We start from the raw sequence: 21,157 nt of genomic DNA on the forward strand, positions 1-21,157 counted from the left end.
GCTTTGCTCCGCTGCGGCGGCGCGGGCCGGCCTGCGCGTGCGCCCCCCGCCACGCCCTCACGCTCCTCCTTGCGTTGGCGTAGGGGCGGGGAGAACTGTCGCCTTCCTCAGACCCGATTGGGCGCCGGCCGGCCGGGCCGGGTGCGCGCGCAGCCGCGTGCCCACCCTCCTCCACCTCCTCCTCCTCCTCCCCCCCCGCCCCCCGCGCGAGGGCCCTTCCCACTTTGCTCTGGGCGGCGGGGTCGCGCGCCCCCTGCCCCTCCACCCCCACGGGCGCTGCGCGGGGGGGCTGCTCCGCCGACGTCGCGTGGCGGCCGGCCGGCCCTGGGCGGGGGCGGCGCGCGCCGCCGAGTCACCCAGGTACGTTGGGGGAGGGGAGGGGCGACCCCGCGGCGGCGGCCGTTGGCAGCGAGGGTTGGCGGCGGCGGCGGCGGCGGCTCTGCGCCCCTCCAGGGCTCGGAGGAGCCGCGGCGGGGCGGGCCAGCTCGGGAGGGCGATGGGCAGCCAGCCCCTGCGCCGCCTCGCAGTGCTCGGCCCCTGACCCGCTGGCTGCAGCGCGCGGCGGGGCGGCCTTCCCCGGCCGGCCGCGGGTGGTCCTGCGGCCGTGCCGGGCTCGGGCGGCGGGCGCGCTCCGCCGAGCGGGCGGCCTGGGCGGGCGGCAGGCGGCTTGGCCTGGCTCCCGGCGTGCTCTCATCTCTTGCCTCTCCGCACGCCTCGCGGGGTGTGCGGTAACTTTGGGTGGGGGGGGGGGGTGAGCGCTGGCCAGCGGTTGCGGCGGCGGGCGGGCAAAGCGCGGTGTGTCTGATCTCCCTTGTAGCTCGGTGCGATGGAGACCTCGGGAGAGAAAATATCGATTCCTGAGAAGTAAACTTCGGGTGCCCTTTGCAAGTTTCACGTAACTTTTCGCCTTGGGGAGAGCGCGCCCTGGCCGAGCCCTGGGAGCGCAGCGGCGGGCGGAGCGCCGGCCTGCCCGCTGTGTGCCGGCTTTCCTCCGCTGAGGAGCCTCCGCTACGCGGGCCCGGAAGGTAAGGATAGCATCCGAGTGCGCTGTGCTAGTCTCCAGGCCGGCACAGGCGCTGTCACGTGCTGCTGCTGGCAGGGTTGTTGCTTTACCTGGTGGACACGATCGTGGCCGTGGCGTTTTGAATCTGCTTGAATAGAGTGGGTCTGTCTAGTTTATACCTTAAAGTTATATTCTCTGCACGTGCAGATCTGGTTAGTAGAAAGAATATATTTTTTTTTATTTGGTTTAAGTGCAATTTTACAGTATCTATGCTCGCTGTTGGGATTTGCTGTGTTTACTAGCAACAGCTAAGTATGCACGAGTGGTGTTTTGAGAAACAGAGGTGTTTTCTTTTCCTTAATTCTGTTATATTTGAAATTCAAACATAGCAAGATTTGTGAATTCTTGAAGTAATTGGTAAGGTTATCCTCCACTGTAACTACATGGTTTTTTTTAACTTTTTATAGAGTTTATAAAGTCTCTTTTTTTTTGGTGAAAAATTATGAGACTGGTAAATGTCAGCTGTCACTAAGAATGCTGGCTTCCAAACATACGTTACATGGTTTTTATTAACTTTAGATAGATGTAACGTAGTAAAGATTTTTGGGAAAAAAAATTCTCCTTTTCTTTCTGGAAAAGTTTCTTTTACAGCTCTAGTGAAATTTTCCAAAATTGCGTTTTTTTAATGTATTAGATGAATTATAATTGGGTTTATCTATGAATACAGCTTAAGAAAAAATATAAAAGAAACCTACAAATAAGGTAAAAAAAACTCTGCATCCACAGTGTGGACCTGACCTGACTTCATTTGTGAGTGTACCTGTTAGTACCCAGGTGCATTTTGTCTATTAATCTCTCTACTGGAGTTGTTTCACTTGTATAAATACTCAAGTGTTTGTAGGGTCAGGCTGGCATTGGAGACCAATGCTTAAGGCACTCACCTGTGAACTGCTCAGAAACAGGAGATCTGTTCTGAGTAGCACCTATGAAATGCAGCATTCTTGTTGATCTCAGTCTATAGCCATCGGACAAAACGGTAAGATATAGTATGAGAGAAATGCTCCGTGTCTAGCTTTATTTAATGTTTTGGCATTGGCACATAAATTACTGTGTAAAACTAAGTGGCTACTGAGCATTTAGATTTCTTTAGCATAGATGGCTATGTCCAAAACTTTTACAAGTTTCACAGTGACTGCACAGTAAAATTTGAATGTGGGTATTTTTGTAATATTTATCATTGACTAGTATGAGTTGATCTCTCAGAGATTGGAAACACTGTTGAGAAAGGACAAAATGAGTAGTCGTCGGAAACGCGCACCCCCGGCAAAAGTAGATGAGGAGAAGAAGAAACAGCTCTGCTGGAATATGCATGAAGACCGGAGAAATGAGGTGATAACATTAGATGATGATATGACTGATGAGGACCACCTTCCAGGTCCAAGCACTTCCTCCACGTCCTTCATTGTTATAAACGATGACAGTGTTGATGAAGACCTTGTTCAAAAAGAGCACAGTAGTTCAAAATCCGTTACATTTTTGACAGCTAATGACGAGGAAGACTCGTGCTCCGTATTGACTCCTGTATCAGTACAGCTAAATATTATGATCTTGCCATACCGTGAGGATGCTTCCTGGAAAGTTTTGCTGGGAGAACTTGCTCTTCATCTTCCTCCTGAGCAAAGTCTAACTGAGGAATTCCATGAAAGGACTTTTACTTTGATGAGAGGAGACTCTGATCAGCTGCAGATCTGTGTCCATGCAAGAAGTGAAGAAGAGAACAGTAACGAAACAAAAGAATGCTTGAGTGGTTATGAACAAAGTATTTTGGTGGAACCCTCTTTAGGTGGTGAAATATTGGAAGGCTTGAGATGGCTGCAGAAGAAAAAGATAGTTGGACTTTATCAAAGACAAAGAGAGGCTCAAACTGTAAAGGTATTGGCTTGTATGTTTTAATTTTCATTGTTATGTATTTAAAAAATTCACCTTCTTTATATGAATTATAAAATAACTTCTGTGAACAGAAAAGACTGGCAGCTGCCATGCATTTTTATGAAGTGATGAAAAATATTTTTCTGCATAACTGTGCAAATGCTTTCAGTATGTATTTTTTTCCTAAACAAAGACTTTTTACTGTTGTGCTGTTGCTGATGCATTACTAGAAGGAATCAAAGAAGCTTTAACCTACACCGTATTGGGTGTTCTGTACAGTGATTTTAGTAGATTTGGTGTAACTGTATCTGCTAATTTTCAAAACCTGGTAATTGTGGGGTTTTTTGATATAAAAACACTATTGGCTTTCATACTTTTCTGTTTTTAGTATTCTCAGCACTTGAATTAATTAAATAATTAACTCCACAAACATTTCACAGGTTGGAATTTACCTGCTGGAAGCTGGGTTAAGCAAGCCAGAGTTTCTCAGTGATGGAGGTGGAAGACCCAAAAAAGCTAATCAGCTGATTCAAAAACTCATGGAAAAGTTCTATAGTTTTATAATTCCAGGTAATGGGATTCAGTTGAATGTTGATGAATAACTTCTGTTATCAGACTGTCTCTTGATTTTGTTTTGCTTTATTTTCTCTCCGAGTAGTTTTAAATATAAGGAAAAAAGGCAAGATGTTCCTGCCATTTAGAAGAACTGTATTTTTAAGTAATATTTTTAGGTAATTCTGTCCATATTAATATCTGAGCATTAATTAGATGCTAATTAAGTTATGGCCAAATTAAGTGTGATAGTATTCCTTCTCAACAGGTAAGGCGTTGAGGCACATGGAAGTCTCAGTCCTTGTCTTTCTTGGAGCAAATGGAATTTTTCATTAATTTAAATGAATTGTTTGAACAGTAACTTATCCAAGTTGCACGGGAACTGTTTATACAAACCAGGAGTTAAACTCGGGAAGCTCTTCTTCCTGGTCTGGTGCCTTACACATAATTGTGGCAACTGTAATTTCTGTACAGGATATATTGTAAAAAAGTTGCAAGGAAAATTACTACAAAAAATGCTTTTATAACAGTTCTAAAATTATATCGTGGCACACTTACGAATACGTACCGTATCTTCATTTTGGAATTGTAGTTCATGTTTGGCAAATTATATGTAGCAGTGATGCAAACTCCATTTTTAGGCATGATCAATGTCTACTTCACTGTGTGAAGGGTTAGAGAACTTGCCCCCCCACCACCAAAAAAAAAGCCTTGATTTTGGTCTGGAGCGTAGAATTGATCTGAAATCTTATTTGCAGAATTGCTCAATAGCAATGACCATAACATACTGAGTTTCAGCGTTTTTGCATGGGGAAACAGAAGCCTAACCTCTCGCCCCCCAATGTACACACCCTGTAATCGTACTTAATTTCAAAAAGCAGAATTGTAAAAAAATGAGGAAACCTGCTAAAAAGAAGCAAAGAGGAGCAGCTAACAGTAAAGCTGTTGCAAATGTTCAGAGCAAACATGTGCAACTATCAGAAAAGACTTGAGAAATACCGCTGGAAGGCCAGTATAATTAAATATCTAGGAAAGGAACCTATTGTACATATCCTTCAAAAAGCTGGAGTAGTCTGACTGAAATAATAGAAAGCAACATAAAACTTGGCAGTGTAAAAGCACAATAAAGCAAGTTCAAAAGAAGTCTGAAGAACAAATAGTTTAAGATATAAAAATAAATAATAAAGTTTTCAAAAAATACGTTACCGTAAATGCATCAGAAGCAGCATATCTCGCAGAGAATCCACAGACTTGACAGATGACTAGATACATAGAAGAGTGCTGAAATGGAGAAATATTATAGCAGGAAATACAATTTTCTTTTTCGCATATTGTTTTCACTGTGGAAGAGTTTAGGAAAGTGATTGTATTACTGTTCATTTTGTCTGTAAACATTTGAGATACAAAATTTTTTTTTACTGGAACTTAGGGCATCTGTCCTGAGTGCACTGAAGAATAGAATTTATGGACTACATGGTTAAGTTTAACTTACTGGTGAAGAGCCAACACAGCTTTTGAAAAGGAAGATGTGCCCCACAGGTTTGCTGGAGCAAGAATGTGGGCCTGGGTCATTGAGTTGATAGGCCCCTCCACCTTTTCAGAAGTCATTCAACAAGGTCCATCAGCTCCTCTTCGTAAAGCAGCTCTGTTGCCAAACAGGAGAACGTACTAGTCTAGGTAAATGGCTAAGTAAAATAGAGAGTATGGAGAGCAGGTAGTTGCTCACGTGAATGGAGATCACCAGTGAAGCCCTACAAAGGCACATGCCATGGGAAACAGAGTGAATAGTGAAGTGGTATCATCAGCAAACGTCACTGTATTATTCAGCATAATAAAGATGAAGGACAACTGAAAGCTTGCAGACAGACCTTGCTGAATGACTAGGCAGTAAAATGAAGGTTCAGTATATATTCAATACAGAGAAATAAAGTGCAGAAAGAGAAAGAAATCCTGATTTCACGTTAGAAAAAAATGATGGGCTCTTTGCTAACCATTACATTTAGAGTTGTTAGAGTTCAGTAAAAGCGTCAGCTTAGTGCTTAGTGTCGTTCATCCAAATCAAAGGTAAAGAATTATCCGGAAATTGCGATAGAGCAAAACAGGAACGTTAAGGTACTATATAAATCCACAGTATGTGTTAATCTAAGCTCCGTATTCAGGAATAAAGCATATCACAGAAATGGCAAAGGTTTGGGAGGGAAGGATGGGTGTTTATACATTGTGAAACCAGGTAAATTTTTAATGGTTTTTCAGCATGTATGTTCTGATGTAAGGTGAAATGATTAAGATCGCTATAGTCTTGTTTCTTTAACAATGAATTCATTCATCTTAAGAAGCATAATTTCTAATTCTAGAAGTTCAGCCTGTCTAGATTTGATCTATTTTTAAACAGAATTAATTCAAATTTTTTGTAAAACTGCATGTAAATACTATTGTAAAACTTTGGTTTGTAGATAGCCATATAAAATGAATTCTGTATTACACACAAGTTTCAAAAATAAGGGTTTCTCCTTCCCATTCATGATCAAAGTCTTAAGGATTACACAAATGAGGATCACTCTCTTTCTCCTCACATTTCATATATATTTATGTATGTATATGTATGTATATATATCTGTGTTCTTCAGTGTATTCATGTCATTGATGTCTTTGCTGATTTTTGAGTCTCTCTGGCATAGGGATACTTTCTCGCATTACAGCAAGCACAGGCTAGATGCATTAATGAGCAATACTTCTTAAAATCTGTAAAAGATTTAATTAGACAGTATATAAGAATCTTCATGTATTTTTGAGCATTAGTTGTAGAGTTAACCGCTTTTTTGAGAAATCTAGTTATAGCCATTTCTTTTGTTACAGCAAGTACCTGTTTTTATAATTGCTTGTATCCTGTACCTGCTGTATGGTATTTCATGCTGCTTCTTGTTGCTTCACTGAACATACAGGCCTAAATTGTCTATAAATCCAGCTAGCCATTTTCTTAATCTGAAAAATTTTAGAAGAAGAAGAAATTCTTCTTAAGAAGAGGTTTTTAATCTTTGTATTGCATTTTTTAATTTCAAATGTAAACCAACAGATTTTCCATTAATCTAGAATAAAGGGGCAAAAGATTAAATTTTTATTGATGTAAGTGTTTTTGTATGCAACCTAAAAGTATGTTCAATGCTAAAACAACCTGCAGACTGCCCTACAAATGAAACTGAAAGGTCGTACTACAGATGCAATAGCAGGTTTCATTCAGTCATTAAAAGAAGTAATTAGAATACTTACTTCTGAAACATAACATGAGAGCAATTGAATTTTAGATGGTATAATGCCATCTATTTCTGAAAGGTAAAAAATACAGAGATGAAAGCTTTGTAATTGAATTTTGCAATTGTTGAAAACATAATTGAGTGTTCACTGTTAATAAGCAAATGGGGGAGAGGTTAACCTCCTTAGCATCCCTTTAAAATTCTCTATGGTACATAGAACTATTTAATCAGAAACAAATGTTTGAAATGAGGGTATCAATAAAGCAAGAAAGGTGTGGACAAAATGTATCCAATTGTATAAAAAAACATTAAAGGATATTTTTTGTCTTTGATCCCCCGTTATATTCCAAATAGGCTTAATTTATATAAAAGTCAATTTATTATGCTCTGTTATTTCACCAAGTGTAACCACAGATGTCATTACTAGTCAACTTAATTGATCGGATTTGTACTCTACAAACACTGTAATTTCTCTGTAGTTTCTCTGAAGTGAAGAATCTGTGTGAGTGGATCCCTTTGAAAGGGTTCTGTGGGACCTAAAGCTGCACGCTCTAGTTGGTCATTTTACCTTAGTTGGGAATAAATAAAACAATGTGCACTCTGGTTACCTTATTTGCATTACAGGTGTTAGATATCTAGTTACCTATTCTCTTAAATTTATAAGAACTTAATGGCTTTCAGAATTCTTTGTCCCCCTGTGAAATGTTTTAAAATTGGTCCATTGACTTAAAAGTATTAGGGAGGACCTTGATGCCTGTCATATAGGCACATTGTATCTTGCTGTTTCTTTTGGAAACTATTTACCATTCATTTGAACTAAAAGTATGCCTCTTCTGTAAAAGACTCCCAATAGCAGTCCAAAATTCTTGATTTAAAATTAACTTCTCTGGTGTTTGTGCCAGGTATATTTCTTTTTTAGTGAGAGGCATCACACTTTTACTATGATCTTTTTCTTTTAAGTATACCTCAAAGTTGCCGTGTGCTGAATATGCCAGCAATTTAGAATTGCTTCTAAATTGTATTTTTTTGGGCAAAATGCTATAAGGTAATTCTTTCTACACTACTAGCTAGGGTTAATAGTCTCTGCTGTAATGTTGTGTAACTATTCCTAGGTACATAGGCCTTTTGCCCTGAGTTTCTAAGAGCTTACATACTTCTGTTGAGATGGGATTATAATTTATAGTATGTCTTGTCTGCAATTTTGCTTTGATGCAAGTGATGAGAATTCAGTGTTATCTTATTGCTGCAATTTTATCATTCAGATAGGTAATTTAAAACTAGCATGAAAGCTCACCAAAAAGAATCTCTCCCTTTTTAACATATCTTTTATCCAAAAAGGCTTTATTATGTGAAAAATGTACATGTACTTGACGACCCACTGTGCTTTTTCTCTTCTCTAAGAAGATGAACCCATGTTAACGTTTAAATCTAGAATGAACGTTATTTATGATACTGTATTGTCTAGAAATGTTTAGCAGGAGATCTCTATTGAATAAATAAGATCTTTTCATTCTATCCCTAAATTGTAAAGGAAGAGCTTTGGTGATTGTGTGCATCTCTCCGATGTCCGTATCATGTTAATGTAAACATTTAAGAAAATAGTACTCGTTGCCTACTGCTGCTGCTAGCCATGTCGGGTGCAGTGGTTAAGATTACGTATCTTGAATACCTTGGTGTATGCAGATGTGCTGGATGAAGACGAGGAAGAAGCTGACATGGAATTAGAGCGACAAAATATTGAAGAGCTTTATGACTTTGTAAGGCACACACATCAGCAGGACATCCATTTACTCAGAGAGGATGTGCAGCATCCTGCATTAATTCCTATTTTGAGGCCGTACCAAAGTGAGGCTGTGAATTGGATGCTTCACCGGGAGAACTTCATAAGTGCTCCTAGCAGTGGCAAGTATATGATTCTGGAAAACTTACATCCTAACTAAAATATTACTCAGAATTGAAAAGAAAATGTCATTGTCAGCAGTAACTCTTTCTTGCTGTTTATTTAGAAGCTTTGTTAATCGTTTCATTACTCGTTTTGTAAAAGTTGTTGTTCAGTAAGTAAATGATAAATTAAATGTGCGGTCATGAAGCACTGCGGAGGTAGAAGTCTGGGTTTTCTTGTGTGTTTGTTGTTTTATTTTTTTTTCCTCTCTAAATGTCACAGTAAGGTTGAGCAATTCTAAGTATTGTGCTGTTTATAGAGAGACCTCATAATAATAATATGACCTCTTTCTCCATAGAAAACGCACTGCACTTCTTATGGCGGGAGGTCATCACTGCAGATGGAGCAAAAATCTACTATAATCCGTTTACTGGCTGGTATGTTTCTGTGATTATCTCTTCCTGAGAACACCTCAAAGTTTTGTACTTTGTGAAACCTTATTAGCAGCTTCCACCTGGAGAATATAAAATCTCTAGTTGTAGCTTTTCAGTTAGCAACTAAAGAATTCAAAAAGTGATATAATTGACTTGACAGAAAGAAAAACTGGAGTATGTAATGTAGGGGTAAATACTTAAATCTTAAGTTAAAGGCATAAGTATAATTCTTAAAGCTTTTTTATGAATACAATGCAATTTTTTTTTTTTTAAGATTAACATTCTTAAATTGGGTCATTGGCAGCTTCAACCTTTTGTTCCAAAGTTTTTAAAAGCTAAAGGAAGGAGGCATTTTTTTTTATGAACACTGGGTAGTTGCATAACTTTTGCTTCAGTTATCGCCTGAATTTAGTTAGAATAGAATCTTTTGATTGCTGATTGACTCTTTAATTTTTTCCCTATTTTTAACAAATATATAGTTTTCAAATCTTTAACATGGGAATATAAATACATATTTGTCTTTCAGAGACTAATATTGTAGCTATGATAGCAAGCAAAGGCTTATTAAAAGGGGAAGAAACCCAGAAACTTGCTGGCATACGCATTCTTCTTCAGATCAGGATTGCACACCCAAAAAGCTTGCTAGGTTTTGTCAGGCTCAGCTGATGTCAAAGACACTGCATCGTCCTACAAGCTTTGCCTTGCTGAAACTATATGTGTACCTGAACACGTGCTATTCTGTCACACCATTCTGTAGTCACTGACTGTGGTTTGCAATTGTACTTGAATTCTAGTATTATGCGTGAATACCCAATTGCTGGACCGCAGTGGCCTGGAGGTATTTTGGCAGATGAGATGGGTCTTGGGAAAACAGTAGAGGTGTTGGCTCTTATTCTGACACACACTCGACAAGACATTGAACAGGATGTTCTGACATGGCCTGAGGTGAGAAAATTAGGGTAAGATTTAGCATGAAGAAACTTTTATAGAAGTCCAGAATTAAAGCTGGATTAAATTACAACGAAAGTTCCTGGCTTCCAGTATGTGATATTTTGTTGCATAAATAGTGGAATGATATGCATGAGTAGCAACTATTGTTTACCCCTGATGTATGGGGCTGGGAGGCAGCTACACTCAGTAGGCTCAGTAGGACAATGGGCTGTTGGTAGTTTACACACACCAAGTTTGTATAAATTATGATTTAGTCTATTGTCTTGGAAATTGTTCTCCCCCTTCACCTCATGTTATTGGGGAGTATCCAACATCCATTAGAAAAACCTTCTATACTAAAATAGGAAAGATTACTCTGAATAGAGTGGCTACTCACCATTTATTTCATGTAATAAATGGGTTTGTTTATCAGCTCATTTAGCATGTATCTAACAACAGTTTTCCATCCTGCTCTCTTCGCTTTCCTCCTCACGCATCCTATGAAAACTCAGCGCATTCACGTTTCGCTAAGACTAAAATACTGTGATTTCTTTAGAGTGAGGGAATCTCTCTACCTTTAACTAGATTCTCATAACTTTTATGGGATCCACTCTTTTGAATTCTTGGCAGTCTGTTCAATTGTACATCTGTTCATAACGATACCCTATTTGCTCATAATTTTATCAGCTAAAAAGACCCAATTCTCAAAGAGAATAAGATTCTTAAATGCCTCAGTGGGTCAACACTGAGGAGTGCGATCAGCATGTAAACAAAACGGGAGCGTTAGCACTAAAGCATCTGGATGTTAACTGACAACAGAAACTAGGAACCAAGAGTTCCACATCTTTTGGACATTTGGACTTATGAAACTGTTTCATGGCAGGAGTAGGTGGGACAGACAGCTAATATTTTAGTATGTTTATGACCAGGACAATATGACATTGCTTGTGATTGAAGGGCACCATTCTACTGATCCAGAAGGCCGCTTTTCATGTGTGTTCTTCATCTTCAAATATAAATACCTTGTATTTGTACTATGTGCTGAAAAAAGAGTGATTTATTCCAAATCAGACTTTCTGGGTGACTCTTGACTTGCGTAAGACCTGTGTTATCATAGTTACTTCAGGTATTTCAACTCATGTAGGGTTCAGACGTTGTCTGTAATTTCAGTGCAGGGTTACTATTTAAGACATTTGCCAGTCAACCAGTTGAATAAGGCAGAGTGACGTGTCAGTAAATACTTCTATAAAGCAGTTAATGATAGAAATATTGGCACTGGGTGATTTATTTCAGCTCTTGGATTTTTTAATTTTATATCCAGGGTCTTAAGCATACATCTCTCTAAATTAGGTCACTGCTTCTGAAATACTAATAAGAGAGTAAATGTTTTTTGGGAAGTCCCTTAAAAAGAAAAACTTGTTTATTATACAACTCATTGGAGCTTTTCAACATATGTTGTTTACCTCTTGTTGTCTTTCTAGTGCCCCCCACCGCCCAACAGTAACCTTCATCACTTAAAACTATGGATTTCTGTAGCTGAATTCTGAAGTAGTGGAAGACCCAAGCAGGCTGTCAGGCTGTTCTTCCCTTTCTGTTGTCAAAATGGCGTGCTTAACACCGCTGGTCAAGAAACTGAACTGTATAGATAGCTCATTCTTTTGGGTACAGAATGATATCTCGGTAACATATCCTACAAAGCTCAGTTAAGTCAGTTAATGGGTAACTGGCTTTTAGAGAATGTAGAGTGCTGTTTTTTTTTTTTTTTTAAATAATTAATGAGATCAATGCCTAATAAGAGTGCACGCTTCTGTAGCAGTTCATGCTTATTTTCAAATGTGAAAAGATTAATAAAGAACTTCAGAATTACAGTGAAGAGATGTGAACTTCTAACACTATTTAATGTCATCTGCACTAGGGTAAACTTGTGAACTTCTTTGTTCCACCTCAGCCTTTAGAAGGAAATAAAAAGAAAAAAACTAAGAAATTGGAGCTTAAATTGAAGGAAAAAATACAGTATCCCAGTAAGTATTTTTGGAGACTTTTAAAATATATTTTGCTTTCTGCAGAGATCCAACAAACCGTACTTATCTAAGGCTTGTATTGACCACCGACTGAGTTTGAGGCTGTGCCTCACTTCCACAGAATGGAGTGATTCTTTTGCTGACCACCATGATGGTCATGCATCAGAGATAAGTGCAAGAGTGTAGGACCTCATGCTGGGAATAGATGATCAATCTTAAAAGTAAAGTCACCAACCCAGTACTCGCGCTACAGCGATCTCTGCAATTGAAAGTAATCGTAAGAGAGATTTTGTCAAGCTGAAATATATTGTGTTTGTGTAAAGTTCAGCAGGAGAATTAAGAGCAACTTATTTCTGTTGTTACTCTTCATCGAAACATAGTTCAATGAAGTTCATATTGTAGTGATTTGTAGGACTAGCTGAAGTAAAGTATTGTCAAAACTGCTAACTGTATTTTTTTGCAGTTTTTTTGACGAAGACAGGCAGCTCTTGTGTTTAGAGATCCTTTAATATGCTTTCTACGAAGTAACTTTAATTAGATCTGAGCTGTGAATCTTGTTGATGTTGTTCTACGTATAGGCTTACGAGTGATGATATTAGCAGCTGTGAAGGAAATGAATGTGAAGAAAGGAGCGTCTATTATTGCGATATTTAAGTATATCAGCGCTATATATAGGTATGACGTACAGAGAAATAGACGGCTTCTCAAAAGAACTCTGGAAAAACTAATTGCAGAACAAGTAGTAGAACAAGTCAAAGGCCATGGTCTGGCTGGCTCTTTCAAGCTGGGGAAGAATTACAAGGAACAGAAGAGGCGAGAAAGAGCCAAAGATCAGGTAAAATTTGCTTCAATAGCTAATTGTAAGTACATCGCAAAAGCCAATGCAGCCAATTGCCTGCTACTGCCAGCTGTGTTGTCTGTGCATGCTGGTTTAGTGATACTGGCTTACAGCAAACAAAACTTCACCGTTTACTTTAAAATTCACAAAGAAAAAGGTGACTAAAGTAGGTCAAATATGGGGCTAAAACTTTAACTGTGTCTATCATAAATCTTTTAAAATACTGCTGCAGGGGCTGGCAGATGTTCTGAGCTTACAGTGAAGTCATCTTTTAAACACTAGTAAATATTAACTAAATTGCTGAACCAAAAGTTGTATAAAATGTTAATATCTATGTCTTGAGGTGCTTATACTTTTTTTCCAAAAAAGATGAGGGGAAAAGTCTGACTATCATGGTTAAATTTGTTTTGTAGGTAGCAAAGACTTCAGGAAGGATTCAGAAGTACTTGACTGATGCTAAAACTCAAACCAAAGAATCAAGAAAGAGTGGTGCTGCTTCTGAAAATGTCCTTAAGACCCCTTTACAGGTGGATATCACCACAGAAGAACATGATTATTGTACAACTAGCAAAAGTAGCAGGAAATCAGAAGCGGGTCACGAAAAGTTTGTGAAAGAGAAGAGTGTTCAGCAAGAAGCTGTGGGCACAAAGTCTCCTGATTTGCATGGTAGCCTCCTTGTTTCCAGTGATACTAGCTGTCATCCAGATTTTGATATTTCCAAAAGTACGGCTGCTGTCCAACAGGACGCCGAAAAGGACCAGTCCTCAAATTCCCAGGAACATCCTGGCAGTAGCGTACAACATACCAGTTCTGTATTTCCATTTAACACCTCTGAATATCGTTTTGAATGCATCTGTGGTGAGCTTGGATTGGTTGACTATAAAGCCCGTGTGCAATGCTTGAAGTGTTATTTATGGCAGCATGCCGAATGTGTAAACTACAAAGAGGAAAATTTGAAGGTCAAGCCATTTTACTGTCCCCATTGCCTTGTGGCAATGAAACCCGTTTCTACAGGAGCAACTCTGATAATTTCTCCAAGTTCTATTTGTCATCAGTGGGTAGATGAGATCAACAGGCATGTGAGATCATCTTCTCTTCGAGTTCTGGTATGATTATATTGCTTCATATTCTACTTAATTATTCTGTTAAGGTTCAGAACTTCCTATCCGACTGTTTCTGTATCACATAAAGTTCTGAGGCTTTTTTGTCCACTGTTGCAGAATTCCACATTTCTGACTAGTAGACCAGCACCTATGCTTTGGAGCCGTGTGTTTGTTTCCTAGAAAGACTATCTGGGTTTAATTCTTCGTGGGGGTTTTGTTTTGTTTTATGGGCTTTTATGGGCTTATCAAGAGACAATACAGGGGACTAGATATCTTTATCAAATGGGAACATATTTGGAGCAGTAGCAGCAAAGCATGATTTCTGAGAGGTAAAGCTGTGCGTCTTTCCTCCAAAAGATTATCGAGAAGCTTAGAAAAGCCTAACTGTAGATACTTCAGCGGCATCAAGTCTCTCTGCTCGTTTGTGTTTGTGCAGCTCTCTCACAATTGCTTTTCATTTCTTTCTAGATAAAATAAATGTTTAAGTAGATTAAGAATGTACTTCTGAATTTCTTGTTCTCAGGTTTTACAAAAGAAGTCTTAGGCCTTGCTGTTGACTTAAAATAACACCATGAAAACTTGAACGTTGTCTCTGTAACGTCAGCCATATTTATGTATGATAAGCAACAGGATGTTGCTTATCCGGAGACCTCGTATTGTCCTCGTCCTTGATTCTGAACACTTTGTCACTAAATTAAACTTAATTATAAATACAGTAAATACTTCAAAATTCTAATATCCCCAAAGTAATCAAGGGTAGCCATTGTCTTTTATTAATAATGTACTCAAGTCTTGTCCCTTTTAGTTTTGTTAAGGAAGAATCTTAGTAATAGTAAAGTGCTCTGAGATTCTTAAAGTGTAGGTTGTATATGTTTTGAGTAAAATAGCAGAAGCGGGTAGTAGTAGTACGTGGACAAAGAGGGGAATCTTTGCATCCAGGGCTATATCTGGTACCTTCTGCTATCTTGCGTGGAAGTACAATGTGTAAATGAATCCCAGGCTCTCAGTTAGGCATTTGTGTTAGTAATCTCACTAGCTTCAGTGGAACACCTAAGAAACGAGTAAAACTTGCACTTTTTCGTAAAACTACGGAAACTTGTTTTCGTAGGACCTCATTCAAGTTTTATACCAGCTTTGGTGAAAATTGTCAGAAATACATTTACATGATAACAGTAAAATAGCTTAAATACTGATGTCAGTACGTTAGGTTGTGTGACGCTTTCCAGTCTAAGACACGGTTTTCATTTTCTTTTAACTGCCAACTGTAAGCCACCCAGACTGTCTTTCAATGCTGTTTCAAATGAAAATTCTCTTTTCTGTAAAGTTGAAATGAAAATAGTTCAGACGTTTCAGAGAATCAGTTTCCCACGTTAACAGGTTTTGCATGGGAGCGTCTTTTTTTATTTTCAACTGCTTATAACGCATGAGAAATTCTAATGCTTTTGTGTTTTAGAACAAGGAATTAAAATTTATCAGTAGGGCTTGCTTTGTAGCAGGTTGTCTTTTCGTGCTGCTGTGATAACCACCAAAACTTGGCCAAGTTATAAAGCTCCAGAAAATCTGTTCACAAATGCTTGAAAGAGATCATTAGACTTTGACAGCTCTTTTTTCAGTTGCTTCAGTGAGCATACTTTCCCTCTCTCTCTGCCCTCCCAGCTCTTGTGCATTAATCTGGTTGTGTGTGCTCTATTGTCACACATTCTAGGGCTGAACAGGAATTTTCTGTAAATGTTTCTTTCAGTTGACAAAAGCATTATATTGCTGTAGTCAGAAATGTAGAACAAGGAGATTAGTGGAGAAAAGGTACCGGTAACAGTGAAGCTAACAGCAAAATTATATTGATGAAGGGGTAAAGGGTGGGGCGGGGCGGGAGGGAAGAATCAATCAATTCTAGTCACCATAATTCAGATATTTTAGACTATGTTTTGCTTAACTTAAGAGAACACGAAAGTTTGTGACGCTTTGAGTGATTCAGAAGTAAGATGGTGTGATTTTTCTTAAATGATAAAAACAAGTGTTTGCAACCAAGATGGTCTGTTCTTATCTACAAAAATCTAGAGTGTTCGTGTAATAGACTAGAAAATCACAGAGTCAGAGAGGAATAGAAAAAAGATACCAGATATTTGAAGATGAGACTGGAATATGGATTTCTTTGCACAGATACATGAATATCTCAATCTGTTAAGAAACAAATCTTACCCATTTTAATATTAGTATTAATATACCGATCTAGATGAATGCTAAGAAGTAGCCAGTGATAAAATTTTTGGAGTAAGCAATAGGATGCCTGTAACTTTGAAGCTGGTTCCAGAGGTAAATTCTAGAGGCAAGGAAGATAAGTTTGTATAAGAAGAGAAAAAAGATACAGTTGGTATATCACTCTGGTAGCAATTGCTCTGAGTAACAAAAAACCCTAGAGGTGGCAACATGCTCCCTTTTCAACGTATTTTATTGGTTAAATTGTGCCTGCATCACATGTTGTTTGAACTTTTAACGAGTTTTACTTGAAACTCATAAGTTATGTTTACTCTATTTTATTTAGGTACCGAATGCGAACGTGAGGAAATGCAGTAAAATGTTTAGCTTACCTTGTAAATTTTTTAATAATAAATCGCTGTATGTTTCCATTAGGCTTAAAATGAGGAGGTAGATGAGAACTGATATTGCAATAAATATCAGATATATTGCAATATATATTATGAAAGGTGTATGTTTTCCGTTGGTGTACGTGGATCGCTTCTGATGAGGCTGCGGATAAAAATGATAATCTGATTAATGTTTTAGTTGTTAAATATTTTGCTACATACTCCTGTCCTTGCCTAATTTTTAATGAAATTCTTAGGAGTCAAAAAAGGAAGGTAACACGTGCAATAAAAGAGAGTGAAGGACATGTAACACTGACTGCCATAATGTTGCTCCTTACAACTTTACGTGATACTTAATCTTGCATACACCTACTGTAGCCAATAGCTGTTGTAGCAAATACTGAAGTCCTCTTTTCAGAGGAGGGAAAAAAATCAGTATTGGACATTTTGTGTAGGTTTAAATAAATACATATATGAATTTTACATCAATATCTATTGCATTTATTAACTGCATTACTTATTTGGATTTCCCACTATATTACTGTATAAATACAGGTTTTATGAATGCTTTCATATTGTATTAGGAGCGCTTTTGAAAGCACGTGCCGTATTGAGCTGTCTTGAAATTTTTGCAAATCGTATTAGTGTTTCTTACATTCGTTCTTTGCTGTTGCGTTATTGGGTATAAATCTATGTAGGTATATCAAGGGGTGAAGAAGCATGGCTTTCTGCAGCCACACATGTTGGCCGAGCAGGAGGTAGTCATCACCACATATGATGTCCTCCGCACTGAACTGAACTATGTAGACATACCCCACAGTAACAGTGAAGATGGGCGCCGTTTCAGGAATCAGAAACGATACATGGCCATCCCAAGCCCCTTAGTAGCAGTGGAGTGGTGGAGGATCTGCCTTGATGAAGCACAGATGGTTGAATGCACTACTGCAAAGGTATGCTGTTCCCAGTCATGCATTTATTTAGCTTGAAAAGATTTTGACAAGCTTATTGTAAATAATAAAAAAGATAGAGCAGCTGACTTCTTCCACTCCCCCCCTTAATATTGAGTGTACTCAGGCGATTTGTCCTTGTAGCTTGTTGTTTAGAAGTGACTAATAGTTTATTTACCCTTGGAGATATTTAATAGTAAATGTTTCTGCTGTTGGAATGTTGGCAGGCTGAAGTATATCCAACTCAAAAAATACTTAACATAATGTATACTGACAGTTCAAGGAACTAGGTCATCGTGTTGTATGTGGTGCTGATAGTTTCAAACAAGACATTAGCCTGTTCAGTGACATGGTTCGGAGGCATACGTATGTCCTTTGGGTCTAGAAGCTAAAATAGCAGTGTCTCTGGAAGCTCGAAGTCAGCAGTCTGCAGAGAGAGATTATTTTAATTAGTGGTTGTCCAGTCTTTTTGCCCAAAACAGGAAGTCAAAAAAGTTACTTATATAATGGTTGTGTGGGTTTTTTTTTTTCTTTTAACGTTTTCTTTTGCTAACTATTTGCCTTTTGTAAACACTTTTTTGCAGATCTATTTGAAGGTGGATATGGTTTTTAGCAGCTTTCGACTGCTTTTAAGAAAGCTCAATAACTTTATACACATATTGTTAGGTTTTTTTTACTGGAACGATATTAGACTTTTTAAAAATGATCATATTTTTAGACTTCGTTCCACTGTTTTCTCTCTCCTACCATTGGTTCTATTTTCTTTTGCTAGGCTGCTGAAATGGCGCTCCGTTTAAGTGGAGTCAATCGCTGGTGTGTCAGTGGTACTCCTGTGCAGCGAGGATTAGAAGGTGAGCTTTGTGTAGAAGTGGCATCTATGAGTTTTCCTTGGTGCTGACAACTAGACAGTGATTTGAAGCAGTTAAAACGTCTGCTAACTTAGGTTATGGCTTTGTTAAAATACTGTGGACTGCATTCAGTTGGTCTTGTGATTTTTGTTAATTTCTCCTGCCTTAATAGGGAAGTGAAACGCTTCTGAATTGCAGCCACTTTTAGGATGGTGGGCAATAGACAGTTGGTGCACAGCAGGCTGCAAAGCAATGATACTGAGCAATACCGTTTTACAAAAACCTGGCATGCCAGGCTAACCGTATGTAATTTTTACCTCACACCCTTGTTCCAGTTAGGTTTAGAATTCATTGGTCAGTTCATCTAAACTCAAATTGTTTTTAAAAAAAAGTCTCAAGAACAATCATATTTCTACAAGTTATGTGAAAAATCAGTGCCTAACTAAAGGAGATAACCTCTCCCAACCCCACTCCCCTACCTCCAGTCAGCGTTTTCCGTGAGGGAATGACTGGAAAACAAGTGGAAAAAATAATGGCTAAATAGTAGCTGCTTTATGCCTGATAACCGTTCTGTGAAAGTTATTTTTGGAGGCATGTTCTGAAATACTAAAACACAAACAGTATTTTATTAAAATACATTCTTTTCTTGGCAGATCTGTATGGCCTAGTCCTTTTTCTTGGAGTTGATCCTTACTGGGTCAAACATTGGTGGGACCAACTTTTATATCGCCCTTACTGTAGGAAAAATCCTCGGCCTCTCTACAGTCTAATTGCCAAGATAATGTGGAGATCAGCAAAGAAGGATGTGATTGACCAAGTAAATGAGTTTTTTATTTTTAAAGTTTCTAAATAACATTTATCAATAGTGGTATTTGCAAATTACTTATTTTCTTTCTTAATTACAGATTCAGATCCCCCCCCAGACAGAAAATGTACACTGGCTTCACTTCTCTCCTGTGGAGAGACACTTCTATCATCGCCAGCATGAGGTGTGCTGCCAGGATGCCCTAGCAAAACTGAGGAAGATTTCAGATTGGAGTCTTAAGCTCAGTAGCCTAGATAGAAGGACTGTGACTTCTATTCTGTACCCTTTGCTGCGGCTGAGGCAGGCCTGCTGCCATCCACAAGCTGTTCGGGGAGAGTTCTTGCCATTACAGAAAAGGTGAATTTCTATCATTTCCTAAATCGTTTGCTTTATCCAAAGCAAAACTCCAGTTATTGCTAATGATGCAAGATCTTATACAGTTTTTAAGTAAGCCTACTTTCACGCTTGTTTAGTAAAACATGTGCAACCGTGCCACACTAAGCTATGTAATATCAGAATTTGAATGCTATGCAGTATGGTGGTTAGTACAATTCCTGTGTTAGAGAAAATAGCACTGAGAGGCAGTTTTTTTGTGCAGTTACATTTTAACCTCATTGTGCTGATGGATGCTAAGGTGTTGCAGGTTAGCTTTATAGTATGAAGCAAAAGAGATTTTTTTTTTTCAGTTTTAAGTAAACTAATTTTCTTCAAATCTTAAAAAACGTACCATAAAAAATGAGAACAATGAACAAAGGGTAAACATAACAGAATAAGTCTTTAATTCCAAGAAAATGTTTTAATGTGAGGTTACAGAATTTTTAAATGTCGATCCAAATGTGAGAGCTGTTAAAATGCATTTTTTGCATGCTTCCAAGATCACCCTTTCCACAGATGCGCAACAAATACCAGTTTAGTCTCCACCTTTGTTAGACCAAGAGCATGTTGCATCTCTGCATCTCTGCAAAACCTGGCTGCTACTTTTTCAGTCAATTAGAGTTCAGATTGTAAAAGAACAAGATGTTGCCATTCCAGACTCTCAGAGCACTGCTTGTATTGTTTCCTTTTTTAAGTTACAGGCAGGGAAAAGCTTAACTTTAATACTTACTACAATTGTTGTTCTATTGTTTCCTGCTGTTGATCACCTGTTCTATCCTGTTTTTTTTCTATCCTTTTATAAAGTTTTGTGTCCTACTCCTCCTTTCTCATATAGGACACCTTCAGCGTGCCTAAGTAGCTGTAACCAAATTTGCAGCTACTTCAGCAGGGACTAGTAGTAGGCAGCATGCTGTAGCATTTTCTGCCGAACAGGCAGAAGATCTTCCACTAGTGTGGAAGCAAGGACTGAAACATGGGGAAAAAAATCAATATTCACACACGCCCACACAACATTACTATTTGCAGCAGAGTGATCTCGCAGAGTACAAGTGAAACGTGCAAACTGAGCTGAGTATGCTGGGGATGTCTTAGTACTGCATTGCTTTCAGTGGAATGCTGGCAGGGTGACAACAGCATAGTAACTGTGGTTAAAAAAAGAAAAGAAAAAAAACCAGCAATAAAAATTAAATCTTTCTTAAAAACGTATATGCAAGGAAAAGCTGTTTCCAAGCACTATTTATATATCCTTCTCGTGAACCAAGCCTGACTGCAGCAACGGACATTCCCAGAATAGGCAGAAGTTTTGGCTCCTGGCTGTGATTATGTGCATGAGAATAATCAAGAAATTCAGCACCAGGAACGCTGATGAATAAGAGAAATTGGACTGAAACAGGAAAGCTGACCTTGGAGCATATTCTATGCTAGATGGCCTTTTTCCTGCCTGTTTAGTGAAAGAAGTAAGTGAGAACATCTACTTGGCAAAAAGACAGCCCTCAAAAGGGTGTTTTCTAGGTTTCTCTTGTTAAACTGAGTCAAAAACTTTTTTGACTTAATTGCTAGTCTTGGATTACAAGTAAATCAAATTTTGTAGTTTATAAAAGTAAAAGGATATGCATAGACTTTTCCTCAAAACTGCTGATGGTTTTGAAAATGA

The 21,157-nt window shown here is 38.6% G+C and overlaps 1 protein-coding gene across 3 annotated transcripts in view; it reads left to right on the plus strand.

The window, feature by feature from the left end:
• Positions 1–225: 225 nt before the first annotated feature.
• Positions 226–21,157, plus strand: part of SHPRH (SNF2 histone linker PHD RING helicase) — a 57,703-nt gene continuing 36,771 nt past the window's right edge. For all 3 annotated transcript variants that reach the window (XM_068938814.1, XM_068938815.1, XM_068938816.1), the window contains exons 1-14: positions 226–360; positions 818–1,025; positions 2,267–2,935; positions 3,373–3,502; positions 8,419–8,637; positions 8,976–9,054; positions 9,846–9,996; positions 11,897–12,002; positions 12,581–12,837; positions 13,254–13,946; positions 17,227–17,478; positions 18,248–18,326; positions 18,977–19,140; positions 19,229–19,485. In XM_068938814.1, coding sequence (XP_068794915.1) covers positions 2,297–2,935; positions 3,373–3,502; positions 8,419–8,637; positions 8,976–9,054; positions 9,846–9,996; positions 11,897–12,002; positions 12,581–12,837; positions 13,254–13,946; positions 17,227–17,478; positions 18,248–18,326; positions 18,977–19,140; positions 19,229–19,485 — 3,026 coding nt within the window. In that variant the 5' untranslated portion in view covers positions 226–360; positions 818–1,025; positions 2,267–2,296. The remainder of the gene's footprint in view (positions 361–817; positions 1,026–2,266; positions 2,936–3,372; positions 3,503–8,418; positions 8,638–8,975; positions 9,055–9,845; positions 9,997–11,896; positions 12,003–12,580; positions 12,838–13,253; positions 13,947–17,226; positions 17,479–18,247; positions 18,327–18,976; positions 19,141–19,228; positions 19,486–21,157) is intronic.

This window comes from Struthio camelus, chromosome 3 (genome assembly GCF_040807025.1).
Source record: "Struthio camelus isolate bStrCam1 chromosome 3, bStrCam1.hap1, whole genome shotgun sequence".
Lineage (NCBI taxonomy): Eukaryota > Metazoa > Chordata > Aves > Struthioniformes > Struthionidae > Struthio > Struthio camelus.